Genomic DNA, 14791 nt, shown 5'->3' with positions numbered 1-14791 from the left:
AGCAACCTTATTTCTTCAGCATTTGTCTTTTTTATGAGGCTGACTTGTTAGCTCGTCGCTCAACCCAGCACAGATGGAAAGTGTGCAAGGAGCCAGCTGGATTCGGACCTGGGACCACTCGCCTCGAAGCCCACAGCAGATGCCCCTGCACCACTGGCCGGCAAAATCTTTCACCATAACAAAAACAAAAAACTATACATAACAGACAAAGACTAACAACCAACCAACGTGAAAAAGAAGACAAACTGTGTGAATAAAAAAATAATACTGAGAATATGTGTTGTAACGAGTCTTTGAAAGTAAGCCTTTAGGTTGTATAATAAGATGCTCCTCAGGGCTGTGTCCTAAGCCCCCTCCTTTACTCTCTGTATACCCATGACTGTGTTGCCACCCGCAGCTCCAATTTGCTAATTAAATTTGCTGACAACACTACACTGATTGGCCTAATCTCAAACAATAATGAGGCATCTTACAGAGAGGAAGTCATCACCCTGACACAGTGGTGTCAAGAAAACAACCTCTCCCTCGATGTCGCAAAAACAAAGGAGCTGGTTGCAGACTACAGGAGGAATGGAGACAGGCTAACCCTTATTGATGTCAGTGGACCTGGGGTTGAGAGGGTAAACAGCTTTAAGTTCCTCGGCATACACGTCAGCGAGGATCTCGCCTAGTCTGTACACACCAGCTGTGTGGTGAAAAAGGTACAACAGTGCCTCTTTCACCTCAGACAGTTGAAGAAGTTTGGTATGGCCCTCCAAATCCTAAGAACTTTCTACAGGGGCACAATTGAGAGCATCCTGACTGGCTGCATCACTGCCTGGTATGGGAACTGTACCTCCCTTAACTACGGGACTCTGCAGAGAGTGGTGCCGCCAGCCCAGCACATCCGTAGATGTGAACTTCCCACTACTTAGGACATTTACAAAAACAGGCATGTAAAATGGGCCCGAAGGATCACTGGGGACCTGAGTCACCCCAACCACAAATTGTTCCCACTGCTACCATCTGGGAAACTGTACCGCAGTATAAAAGCCAGGACCAACAGGCTCTGGAACAACTTCTTCCACCAGGCCATCAGATTGATTAATTCAAGCTGATACAATTGTATTTCTATGTTGTTCTGTTGTGCATACTATTTATTATAAATTACTATAAATTGCACATTTCACATTTAGACGGAGACGTAACGTAAATATTTTTACTCCTCATGTATATGAAGGATGTAAGTAATAAAATCAATTCAATTCAAGTTCAGAGTAGTGGTAAATAAAGTTACCTGTGCCTTCCAATGTACAGAACCAGGCCCTTCTGCCCTCCTTGTCAATACTGATATTCAATTCCTATCTGTAATAATCTGCTGAAGCCTACTGTGCCCTAGTGTTCATCCTGATGCTTCTTAAATTTTGTGGGAATACCCGTCTCCACCATCTTCTCAGGAGTGTGCCCAGATTGCAACCCCGGTCTGGGTGAAAAAATTTCTTTCTCTGTTTCCCTCTAAAGATCTTACTCCTCACCTTAAACCTACTGTGCGTCTTCTGATGTGTGTTCCTTTTGGAGGAAAGATTTCCAAGCTAGTTCATTCATGTGAAGTCATCACCATTTTAAATTTTTATGAATAATGAGGCAAGAAAATCTTTATGGTTTTAAAATACTAATTTTGCTACTTCCTAAATTTGTTTGCTTGTTGCCAGATTTAATTTGCTTTTCATTCCTCCTAAAGGACCAAGCCGAGCCTTCAGGGATGAGTTTATTAGCTGGAAAGGTGCTTAGCTCTGCTCGTATGTCAGATATTCTTAGCCAGTCATCACTCACGGGGAGTCAACAACTGCAGAACAGAGAGAGTGAAGGTGAGAACTTCTGGAATGTGATAAACAATGATATTTTAAATAAATAAAGTTGCACATCTGCAATTAGTCCAAACCAATTGTACTTTTTGCTTTGAGATTATATCTGCATCAATAATTAATATTTTTGAATTATTTAGAGAAAAATTCAATTCTGTATAATTGATTTTTCTGCTGTTTTTCTTGAGATGGCATAAGTTGGATACTATATGGTGCATACTCTGCATTCACTATTCATAAGTGATTTTGAGAGAATGATTTTGGATGCAAACAACAGAAAATCTGCAGATGCTGGAAATCCCAGCAACACAAGCAAAATGCTCGAGGAACTCAGCAGGCCAGGCAACATCTATGGAAAAGAGTACAGTCGGCGATTTGGGCCGAAACCCTTCGGCAAGACTGGTGAAAAAAAAGCTGAGGGGTAGATTTAAAAGGTGGGGAGGGAGTGGAGAGAGAAGCACCAAGTGATAGTTGAAACCTGGAAGCGGGGGGTGGGGGGGATGAAGTAAAGAGCTGGGAAGTTGATTGGTGAAAGAGACAGAAGGCCAAGGAAGAAAGAAAAGGGGGAGGAGCACCAGAGGAAGGCGATGGGCAGGCAAGAAGATAATGTGCGAGAGGGAAAAGGAGATGAGAAATGGTGAAGGAGAGTGGCAGTTGGGGGTAATTACCAGAAGTTCAAGACATTGATGCTCATGCCATCAGGTTGGAGGCTACCCACCTGGAATATAAGGTATTGTTCGACCAACCTAAGTATGGCCTTATTGCGACATTGGAGGAGGCCATGGATAGACATATTGGAATCAGAATGGGAAATAGATGGAGAATGGTAAAGGGGTGGCGGTCATTACCGTAAGTTCGAGAAATCAATGTTCATGCCATCAGGTTGGAGGCTACCCACCTGGAATATAAGGTATTGTTCGTCCAACCTAAGTATGGCCTTATTGCAACATTGGAGGAGGCCATGGATAGACATATCAAATGGAAATGGGAAGTGGTATTAAAATGGGTGGCTACTGGGAGATCCTGCTTGTTCTGGCGGATGGAGCATAGGTGCTCAGTGAAGCAGTCTCCCAATCTGCATCAGGTTTCACTGGTATACAGGAGGTCACACCAGGAGCACCGAACACAGTATATGACCACATCAGACTCACAGATGAAGTGTCAGCTCACCTGGAAGGACTGTTAAGAGCCATGAATGGTAGTGAGGGAGGAGTTGTAGCAGTTGTTCCACTTGCAAGGATAAGTGCCAGGAGGGAAATCAGTGGGGAGAGTGGAATGGACATGGGAGTCGCATAGGGAACGATCTCTGTGGAAAGCAGAAAGTGGGGATGGAAAGATGTGCTTGGTGGTTGGATCCCATTGGAGATGGCAGAAGTTTCGAAGAATTATGTGCTGGACGCGGAGGCTGGTGAGGTTGTAGGTGAGGACAAGAGGAACCCTATCCCTGGTAGGGTGGCAGGATCCCAGTGGCCAACCATTTTAATTCTATTTCCCATTCTGATTCCAATATGTCTATCCATGGCCGCCTCCACTGTTGTGATGAGGCCACACTTAGGTTGGAGGAACAGCACCTTGTATTCCGTTTGGGTAGCCTCCAACCTGATGGCATGAACATCGATGTCTCGAACTTCTGGTAATTACCCCCAACCGCCTCTCTCCTTCACCATTTCCCATCCCCTTTTCCCTCTCTCACCTTGTCTCCTTACCTGCCCATCACCTCCCTCTGGTGCTCCTCCCTTTTCTTTCTTCCATGACCTTCTGTCTCTTTCACCAATCACTTCCCAGCTCTTTATTTCATCCCTCCCCTCCAGGTTTCACCTATCACCTGGTGTTTTTCTCTCCCCTCCCCCCAGCTTTTAAGTCTACTCCTCAGCTTTTTTTTCTCCAGTCCTGCCAAACAGTCTGGGCCTGAAACGTCGACTGTACTCTTTTTCCATGGATGCTACATGGCCTGCTGAGTTCCTCCAGCATTCTGTGTGATTTTGGATGCAACTCCTTTTGTATGATTATTTCTACTGCAGCTGCATGAAGGATATTGTATCTAATCAGTCTCCACACTCAATGCTATTAGCTCAGTGAACATGATTTAGCTGAGTAAAATAACTAAGCTTAAAATTGGAGATAATCAATTTAAACAGAACAGGTGCTGTTTTCTCCCAATAGGGATTATTAGTTTTTAGTTCCAAGTGCTCCTGCCGCATTTTGTCACCCTGCAACCTTATCCTTCCATCTCTTTCAATTGTGGAGGACGGCATGTGTATAAATGTCTCTCTCCAGCAGACTTCATCATGATTCCAGTATTTCTACTACTTTTTAATGTTTTTTAATTGTACATATGATTTTTTTGTGTTCTATCGCTGAGCAGCAGTGAATCATCTGATTGGCCTGTCAGAGTTCTCTTTGGGAACTAGTTGACTTGATCAGCATTTCTGATCTGGCTATTGTTCACAATTACATTTAATTTAAAAAATCAAAATGAGGATTATTTAAAAAAAATTGTGACAAGATTTTAGTTATCCTGAAAATAAAATCATATTAGGTCAGTTGTCAAAGCAGTTCCATGAGACTCTTGTGAGCATTCTGTTTCTTCTTTTAACGTGTTTTGTGGTGGAAAATCATATGTAGAATAATGGGAGAGAAATTCATCAAACTCTATCACTATTTGTATATGTCTGACTAAATCTTGATTAGCTTGTGCTTTCCTGTGTTAAATTATAGATCGTTAATCATACTTACATTTAGCTAACAATATTATGAAACTTGCATTGGTATGATACCTTTCAGCATTAGATATAAGAATCAGGAGTAAGTCATGTTGCATTTTGAGCTTGAGGTCATATTGCCTCTTGAACTTGTATGAATCATATCGTCCTTCAAATCCCCTTACCAGCCCAGTTGCTATATCTTTTGATTGCCTTGGCACCGAAATATATTGTTTCTATAAAACAATTGGTAAGTAACATTAAAAAGAACTGAAAGTGTTGTGCAAAGTATAACATGGAAGCAGCAATCAACAAATATAGACAGCAGATTTCTTTGTGATGCTCAAAAGACAACTGGATAAGTTTTGAAAGGAAATTATTTTTCAGAGCTGTGAGAAGAGGATCCAAGAGAGTGACTATCTGGATTGCTCTTGTATAGAGCTAGTATGGATAGGACAGGTCAAGTAGCCTCCATGCATGCTGTGATTTTATAAAAATGCTGACTCTAAGTTCCTTCTAAAGATAGAAAGCAAAATCCATCCAGGGCTGCAGGAAGAATTCAATGTGATTTTGAGAATGTCTCATGAAAACTGCGAATAATTTCAGTTATATATGTTCAGATTATGAACAACCTTGATTCAATTTTCTGCAACTAAGTCTGAAGACAGAGTGAGAATGTAATGGGCAAGAATGGCAGGGTGTAGAAAGTCAGATCTTGTCTGAAGTGCCACAGGGAAATGTCTCTCAGTAGGAAAGCAGATATAACCAGAAGGAAAGGTGAGGGTGAGCCATACTTCATGCCTTATAGGAGTTACTTTCTCTTTTATTGGCTGGAGTTGACCATTCGCTGCATGACAACATTTAAAATTAGTACAGTGCTAACATGGCACAAAATATTGTAGTCTCTCCATCTTAAAATGGTAATTGAAAATCAAAACTAAATCTTTCTAAAAAAAAACCCTGCAAACTATTTTTGATGAAACTAGAATAAATATTTGGTGAGGGTATTACTGGCTTGTGGTTTTTCACTCTATAATTAGATCTTAGAAACGTTGATTAAAATCCTGTGATTTCAAGTAGTAAAAGCAGGATTTGACAATCATTTGTAAACTAGTGAATCTAACTAAGAATAGCTAAAAATAGGAAATGTATATTCCAAAGCACTGGTAAATGCATTGTTTCTGTTAGTCCTGCCACTGGCCTTGGGTATAACTGACTAAGATTTGGATGTAAACCATGCATTAAGATTTGATTTAAATTGTTTTGTTTTTATTATCTTCTCATTGATTCTTACCTGTTTTTCACAGAGCATGATGGAAGTTCACAAAGTTCTGCTGAACCAAACCCAGGAGAGGGTTCAGCACATTCAAATAGTCCTTGCTACCCTGCCAAATGCATCACTGACATCCTGAAAGAACTGAATCCACCATTTGACAGCAAACTACATACCTACAAACATTCTGATTTGGCCTTTGGAATGGAGCAGGCAGGCGTGTAACGGATAGTGTGGTGAGCTATGGTGTTATAAGGAATTTGTGCATGTTTGGTTTATCTAGTATTTCATTCGTTTAAAAAAAACTGATAGAAATACTAGACAAGCCCAACATTATCAGTGAAGAATGGAATGGAGTTAAAGCTTCAGATCAATGACTTTTTTGCCGTATTTTGAAATTCTGCCTCAGTTAAAATAATGTTTTAAATTGACTTCTTCATGATATATTGTCTGTATATTCCAATCGTATTTTCAAGGTTTTGATGTTTTAAAAGGTAGTTAGCCATCAAGCTTTTTTTTTTATTTGATATCTGACAAATTTCCTCATTGTGATTAACTGTTCAGCTTATGTGATGATAGCAATGTTCTTCAAATCCCCTACAACATCTGCCTGATAGAATATACAGTTAAGTAGGTCTTTGTGGGTACCTTGAGCTCAGAGAAGTATAACACTCTGCAGTTGACTAGGTCAGGTTGTTCCATTTTGCTCTGTTTCTAGTTGATAGCACCACTATCTGTGTGCTAGCTTTGCTGACAATTTATTTTCCATTACAGTGAAACCTGATCTTTATTTTTCCAATAGAGTCATAGAACACTACAGCACAGAAACAGGCCCTTTGGTCCATCTCATCTGTACCAAACAATTAAACTGTCTGGTCCCATTGACATGCATCTGGACCATAGCCCATCCATGTACCTATCAAAATTCACCTTAAATGCTGAAATTTAATGCTTCCACTGGCAACTCATTCCACTCTCTCACCACCCTCTGAGTGAAGAAGTTCCATAAGACATAGGAACAGAATTAGGCCACTCAGCCCATCGAGTCTGCTCTGCCATTCCATCATGGCTGATTTATTATTCCTCTAAACCCCATTCTTCTGCCTTTGCACTGTAATCTTTGAAGCCCCGAATAACCAAGAACCTGTCAACCTCTGCTTTAAATATCCCAATGACTTCACCTCCACAGCCATCTGTGGCAATGAATTCCACGGATTCACCACCCTCTGGCTAAAGAAATTCTTCTCCATCTCTGTTATATAAAGGGAGGTCCCTCTATTCTGCAGTTGTTCCCTATGGATTCAACCACTGTAGGAAACAACTTCTTTGCATCCACTCTGTTTCGGCCTTTCAATCTTCAATAGGTTTCAGTGAGATTCCCCTCATTCTTCTAATCTCCAGTGAGTACAGGCCTAGAGCCATCAAAAGCTCCTTGTACGTTAAGCCTTTCCCTGGGATCATTCTCGTGAATCTCTCTGGACTCTCTCCAATGCCAGTACATCTTTTCGTAGATATGGGGCCCAAAATTGCTCAATACTCTTAAGTGCAGTCTGACCAATGCCTTGTAAAGCTTCAGCATCACATCCTTGCTCTTATATTCTAATTCTCTCAAAATCAGCATTTGCCTTCCTTAACACTGACTAAACCTGCAAGTTAACCTTTAGAGAACCCTGCATGCGGACTTCCCAGTCCCTTTGCACCGCTGATTTTTGAATTTTCTCCTCATTTAGAAAACAGTTTACACCTTTATTCCTTCTACTGAAGTGTATGACCAGACACTTCCTTACAATCTGCCACTTCTTTGCCCATTATACCAATCTGTCCAAGTCCTTATGCAGACTCCCTGCTTCATCAACACTACCTGCCCCTCCGCCTATTCTTGTATCATCCACAAACTTGACTACAAAGCCATCAGTTCCATCATCCAAAAGAAGCAGTCCCAATACCGACACCTGCGGAACACCACTAGTCACTGGCAGCCAACCAGAGTAGCCCCCCCTTTGTTCTAATAAGGTCCTTGCCTCCTGTCAACCAGCCAGTCTTCTCTCCATGCTAGTATCTTTCCTGTAATACTATGGGCTCTTACCTTGTTAAGCAGCCTCATGTGCAGCATTTTGTCAAAGGCCTTCTGAAAATCCAAGTAAACAATATCCACTGACTGTCCTTTATCTATCCTGCTTGATTTTTCCTCAAAGAATTCCAACAGATTTGTCAGGCAAAATTTCCCTTAGGAAGCCATGCTGGCATTGGCCTACTTTATCATGCGTCTGCAAGTATCACAAAGCTTCATCCTTAATAATGAACTTCATCTTCCCAACCACTAAAGTCAGACTTACTGGCCTATAATTTCCTTTCTTGTGCCTGCCTCCCTTCTTAAATAGTGGAGTGACATTTGCAATTTTCCAGTCCTCCAGAACCATTCCAGAATCTAGTGATTCTTAAAGATCATTGCTAAGGTCCTCACAATCTCTTCAGCCATCTCTTTCAGAACTCTGGCGTGTAGTCCATTTGGTCCAGGTGACTTATCTACCTTAAGACCTTTCAGCTTCCCAAGTAATATTCCTTTGTAATAGCAGCTACACTCACTTCTGCCCCGACACACTCGAATTTCTGGCATACTGCTAGTGTCTCTTGAGTGAAGACGGACGCAGATTTTTTATTAAGGTCATCTGCCATGTCTACGTCCCTCATTACTACCTCTCTAACGTCATCTTCCAACGGTCCAATACTCACTCTTGCCATTTTCAGACTCTTTATATTTGGAAAAACATTTGGTATCCTCTTTGATATTATTGGCTATCTTCATATTTCATCTTTTCTCTCCTTATGTTTTTTTGTAGTTGCCTTCTGTTGTTTTTTAAAAGTTCTCCTATCTCTAACTTCCCACTAATTCTTGTTATATTATTTACCCTCTTTGCTATATGTTGTGTTTGACTTCCCTTGTCAGTCACACACAGCTGTGTCATTCTCCCTTTAGAATACTATTTCATTTCTGGAATGTATCTACTCTGCACCTTCCAAGTTGCCCCAGAAGCTCCAGACACTGCTGTTCTGCTGTAATCCCTACTCATGTCCCTTTCTGATCAGCTTTGTCCAGCTTCTCTCTCATGCCTCTATAATTCCCTTAGTGGACTCAACCACAAGCTGCTCTAAAAAGCTATTTTGTAGGCATTCTGCAAATTCTTTCTCTTGAGATCCAGCACCAGACTGGTTTTCTCAACTTAGCTGCATATTGAAACCCGCCTTGACTATCGTAACATTGTCCTTATTACATGACTTTTCTATCTCCCGTTGTAATTTTTAGCCCACATCCTTGCTTACTCTTCAGAGGCCTGTATATAATTCCCATCAGGGTCTTTTTAATTCTGCAGTTTCTTAAGTCTATCCATGAGGTTTCTACATCTTTCAGTCCTGTGTTCCCCCTCATTTTCCCCTTAAACATTTCACCTTTCACCCTTAACCTGTGACTTCTAATTATAATCTCACCCAAACTCAGTGGTAAAAGCCTGCTTGCATTTACCCTATCTATGCCCCTTGTAATTTTGTATACCTCTATGAAATCTCCCCTCGTTTTATTACGCTATTCAACCTTTCTCTATAACTCAGTTCCACAAGTCCTGGCAACATCTTTGTAAGTTTTCTCTGCATTCTTTCAATCTTATTAGCATCTTTCCTGTAGATCGGTGACCAGAACTGCACACAATACTAGTCCTCACCAACATCTTATACAACTTCAACATAACATCCCAATCCTGTACTTAATAGCAGTGTGCACAAAATGCTAGAGGAACTTAGCAGGTTAGGTAGCATATTTAGAAATGAATATACATTGGATGTTTTGAGCCAGACCCTTCTTCAGGACTGCAAAGAAAGGGGGAAGAAGCCAGAATAAGTCGCTGAGAGGAGGGGAAGAAGTGTGAGCTCAGTATATTGATTTATAAAGGCCAAGATGCCAAAAGCTTTCTTTACAAACTTATCTACTTGTGATGCCACTTTCAAGGAGTTATGGACTGAATTCCCAGATCTCTTTGTTCTACCACACTCCTCAGTACGCCACCATTCACTGTGTAAAACCTACCCTGGTGGCCCTCCCAAAGTGCAACACCACACTTGTGTGCATTAAATTCTGTGTGCCATTTTTCCAAATGCATGTTTTGATAGCCTTCTTTGATGTTCACTACACCCTCAATCTTGTTACCATCCATAAATTTGCTCCTGTTTACTATATTATCATCCAGATTGTTGATATAGACAAGAAACAACAATGGACTCAGCACTGATCCCTGCAGCACACCACTAGTCACAGGCCTCCAATCAGAGAGGCAACCACCTACTATCACTCTCTGGCTTCTCCCACAAAGCTACTGTCTAATTCAATTTACAACTTCATATTGAATGCAAAATGACTGAACCTTGATGACCAACCTCCCACGCAGGACCATGTCAAAGGCCTTGCTAGACACCATCCACTGCCTTGCCTTCATCAACTTCCCTGCTAACTTTCCCAAAAAATTCTATAAGATTAGTTGGACATGACCTACCATACACAAAGCCATGTTGATTATCCCTCATCAGTCTCCGTTTATCCAAATACTTATGTACCAGGTCCCTTGGAATACCTTCTAATAACTTTCCCACAACTGATGTCAGGCTCAGCAGCCTATAATTTCTTGGCTTATTCTTAGAGTCTTTCTTGAACAATGGAACAATATTCACACCTCACCCATTGCTAAGGACATTTTAAGTATCTCTGCTAGGGCCCCTACAATGGCCATATCTAAACATTAGCCCAGAAAAGTCATTTTCTGCTCATTATTTTGCTGCTGACTATATTGAAATCCTGTCAACTTCACTGATTGACATCATAATCTTGTTGCTCGGCTGGTCTCAGCCACTCACTGAGGTAGCGAGGGAGCTAGGTCACTAACTAGTTATAAAGTTGAAATATCTTTCATTCATCCATTACATCCAGCTAATCGCTAGTTTTTTTTTGTTCTTCTGCAGATGAGTGTGTTCAGCTATGAGGTGAAAGGTCCATTTTGCCAACATTATCTATCAGCATCATGCCCAAACTTCATTGTATTTCTTTCCAGCACAATATCGTGACTCATCCCCTGTCAGTTGAGTGGTTGCGCTGCTTGCCACACCTGTCAGTACCAGTCATGTGGAAAAGAGAAGATTGAAGTTTGCAAGATTACAAAAATGAGAGTGCAAAAGGCCATGGCTCCCAGGCAGTCTCATGTCAAGCCCTCTCCTGACCTAAGCCTGCCGAAACAAAACCCCACCAAGCCCTGTGATGTCACTTTATCCAGGGAGAGTAACTGAGTAGTTCAGCATGCGCCCTGAGGCCTAATTTTCTCTGTGAGCAATAAGACTGCTTGCTGTCCCTCTGGTACTCCTCCATTTTCAATTTTTGCCTAACAGTGGTGCAATATGCTTTGTTTTCATGTTTCTTTACCCATGTTGATCACTGCGTTTTCTTTCTCTTGTTAATATCTGCGTCATTTACCAAAAAAAAGTGTACGACCATTTCTTTTGAGGCAAGTTAGATTTTTATTTCCCATCCCTGTAGAACCTATTATGTTACTTTAAAATATGAATTAAATGAACTGTGTTAAAAGGAAATTGTCAAAATAGATGATTTTGTTATATTTGAATTGTAACTTGCACCTTTGTTAAAGTATTTTTCCCTTTTAATGGCATTGTAATTGTGACTAGTTTCCTTGTGCCAGGTGAAACTTGTTAATGTTAACCCTTTGAAATCTCAGTGCGTATTATGTTTCTATGTCTTCTTTTATATAAAAACACCTAGAGCCTGCCAAAAAGATCAGGTTAAGGTTACTTTCTGAACTCTAAAATTTATCAGAAAAAGTACAGTTAGATAGAAAGATTTATCTGTTTCAAAAAATGTAAGAAGCAGAACTTTGAAAGGAATTTGCACGAATGGAAAGAGACTACAACTAACCCAGTCAAGCAGTGTTGAACTGTGATTTTATGAATCTTTTTTTTAAAATAAAAACAAAAAAGTAGCTTGGGACAGAAAATTTTTAGACCTGATTGAAAATTAAAATATCATCCACTTATCTGCTTCTGAACTACATATCTGCCCAACTTCTGTCATTTGTAAACTTTTTGTTACTTTTATTTGGTGAAAAAAATTTAAAAACTTGATATTCAGCTGTTTAACGGGAAGGTACCAAGAAAACACTGAAAGCTTTTATTGTATGTATCTTTTCTTTGTTTACATGACACTGTATTTATGGGAGAGTCAACTGCCAATCCAAGGAAATAAAATAACTGAAATGCAGTGCCATCTCTCATCTGTAACACATTTTTAATGTTGCTTTGTATTGTAGTAATCAATACGCAGTATATGTTGAATGTATATTAATATACTTTGCTATTTCTGTTTCGGAAATGTTGAAAGTACTTTTTTTCTTGTTTATGTTGGACAAAAGGTTCAGTGATCTAGTACATTGTGTGGGTCACTTGCAACTAGTAATTTAGTTGGAAAGTGGGATCATGACAAATAAAACCTATGTAATTTGACCTGACAAATGTTATTATTTAGTTTTTGTAAAGTTACCAGCAATGTTGTTTCTCAGTTATTCAATATATATCACAATACATTTATGATGTCTCTTTTTCAATTGCATTGGTCCAAAATTCAGTGCTTGTAGTTAGCTTGTTGAATTGTGTGGTGGTGATGACACACACATGTGATAAAGGTCTAAATCTATATATTAAAGCAATTAATGCTGGTCTGTGAGAAATTAGTGTTTAATTTTGCACATTAATCTCCATTTATATTAATACATGATATTAGGTAAAACTTTTGCGATTATTACTGAAATGCACCCAAAGCACAAATATTTATATGAAAGTTTGAGAGGTTGTTGCACAACATTTTATAATCAGTGCATACTAAAAATTCCTGGACCAAAGAAGAACCTAAACTTGTACAGTGCCTCACATCCTGAAGTCTGAAATGCACTCTTGTGATTAGTCTCCCATATCCTCTACTTTAGTTATTTAATTGGTTCATTGAGTCCCAGGATGGACTGATTAATTATGCCATTGTCAGATCAGACTGCAAATTCAAAAGTTTCGGGTGTGAGCAGCTGCATATATGGGAGAATCCAGTAAATATAACATATGTAGAGCCAACAGTATTTGAGCACATTCCATTAAATATCCAGAACTATTCATGTTATTAACATGTGTTATGTTTAGTCTGTGTAAAATTTCCATGTATTCCCTGTGACTTCATGGGTTTCCTCTCACATCACAAAGATTTGCAAGTAGGTGGTGAATAAGACACTAATTAATGGGTGAGTGGTAGAATTTGGGAGGAAGTTGATGGGAATGTTGAGAGAATAACAAGTGGAATAAATATACATGGATGCTTGATGGTCAGTATGGATTTGGTGGGTGGAAGCGCCTGTTTCAGTATTGAATGATGTCATGATTTTTCTAAAAGAAATAGAAACTTCTGTTTTGTGTGTAAGTATAATATTGCTAAATTGAATTAAAACATCAGTGATGGATATTGTGTCTGCACAACTACATATTAGCTAAGTAAAAACGTACATGTGGGGGTAAGGTTAACTGGTGTATTCACTTTGCAGAGGGAGAACAACTGATCAGTGCACATAGGTAAGTTATCAGTCAGGAAGTAGTGCTAAGGGGAGTCATTGCACTAAAAGAAATAGATCCATACATTACACTTTCTCCCCCTTTAGATTAATGTAACATAAAACTGTATACATAACAAAATATTCAATTTCCCTTTCACAAACCATATTCAAATAAACATGCTTTCGCAATAACAGTCCATTACTAACTTCACTATACTAAAGATTCAGTCTTTTGGGTGGTGCCCTTTTTCTTTCAGGATAGCACCTCTGGACCTGTGGAGTGGTATCAAGTTTGGCAGGTGTCTTGTCAAAGACAACTTTCTCTGTTGCAGGTGTCACGTTGCTGTTAGTGACATATCATCACTGAGTGGCAAATCCAGTGGATGCACTGAGCCTGTGTTGTTGGATTCTGTTGACTTGGGTGTGTTCTTCAGCTAAGTATCCAGAATCTGGTCCACATGATGTCTCCATGTCTGATCTCCAACATTCACTGTGTACATTTGTAGTCTAGTTCTTGTAGCTATCCTACTGGATGTCCACTTGTCTTCTCAGTAATCACATGCTAGGACTTCATGTTCAACCTCGAAGTTCCTTGCTGATTTACGTGACAATGAGTTCTGGTTTCAGGAGGTCTATGCTAGAACTCAGGCTCCTGCTCATGAACAGCATTGGAGTTGCTTGATTTGCTGTCACATGAATAGAGTTCTGATACACAAAATCAAAGTTGTTCATCTTGTGCTGTGGAGAAAAGTCCTTCTTGTCCATAGCTTTAATCAACTTATTGAAGGTTTGGACAAACCTTTCAGCCAACCTGTTCATTGGTGAGGAGCTGACTTGAAATGTTTGATGTTTTTCTTCATGAAGTCAGAATTCTTCTGATGTGTATTGTAGTCCATTGTCACTCACAATTTGTTGTGGTAAGCCATTTCTGGAGAAGATGGTCCTCAGGGTGCACACAGTCTTTGCTGAGGTGGTTGACTTCATTGGTATGACCTCTGGCCACTTCGAATGAGCATCCACAACAATCAGAAACATGGAATTCATGAATGGTTCAGCAAAGTCAATATGTACTCTTTGCCATGGTGATGATGGCCGCTTCCACGGGTGTAATGGTGCTTGTGGGGGTGCATTTTGAACTTTGTGGCATCCCAAACAGCTTTCGATCAAGTCTTCAATCTGTCTATCTATTCCTGGCCACCACTCATTGCTCCAGGTGAGACACTTCATCTTGACTGTACCCAGGTGTCCTTCATGTAGATTCTCTAGTGTTCATTGACATACAGACAGTTGGTCTCATCTCACTGAGATCTTTGGAAACAGGATTACCATGAGCTG

At 40.0% G+C, this 14791-nt stretch overlaps 1 protein-coding gene across 4 annotated transcripts in view; it reads left to right on the top strand.

The window, feature by feature from the left end:
- Positions 1–12368, top strand: part of sik3 (SIK family kinase 3) — a 344954-nt gene extending 332586 nt beyond the window's left edge. For 3 of the 4 annotated variants that reach the window (XM_073030105.1, XM_073030106.1, XM_073030103.1), the window contains 3 exons: positions 1721–1847; positions 5854–6055; positions 10824–12368. In XM_073030105.1, the coding sequence (XP_072886206.1) occupies positions 1721–1847; positions 5854–6044 (318 nt within the window). In that variant the 3' untranslated portion in view covers positions 6045–6055; positions 10824–12368. The remainder of the gene's footprint in view (positions 1–1720; positions 1848–5853; positions 6056–10823) is intronic. The other variant, XM_073030104.1, reaches the window with a different exon arrangement.
- Positions 12369–14791: the final 2423 nt, after the last annotated feature.

This window comes from Hemitrygon akajei, chromosome 26 (genome assembly GCF_048418815.1).
Source record: "Hemitrygon akajei chromosome 26, sHemAka1.3, whole genome shotgun sequence".
Taxonomy (NCBI): domain Eukaryota; kingdom Metazoa; phylum Chordata; class Chondrichthyes; order Myliobatiformes; family Dasyatidae; genus Hemitrygon; species Hemitrygon akajei.
This window is presented reverse-complemented; position numbering and strand designations above follow the sequence as displayed.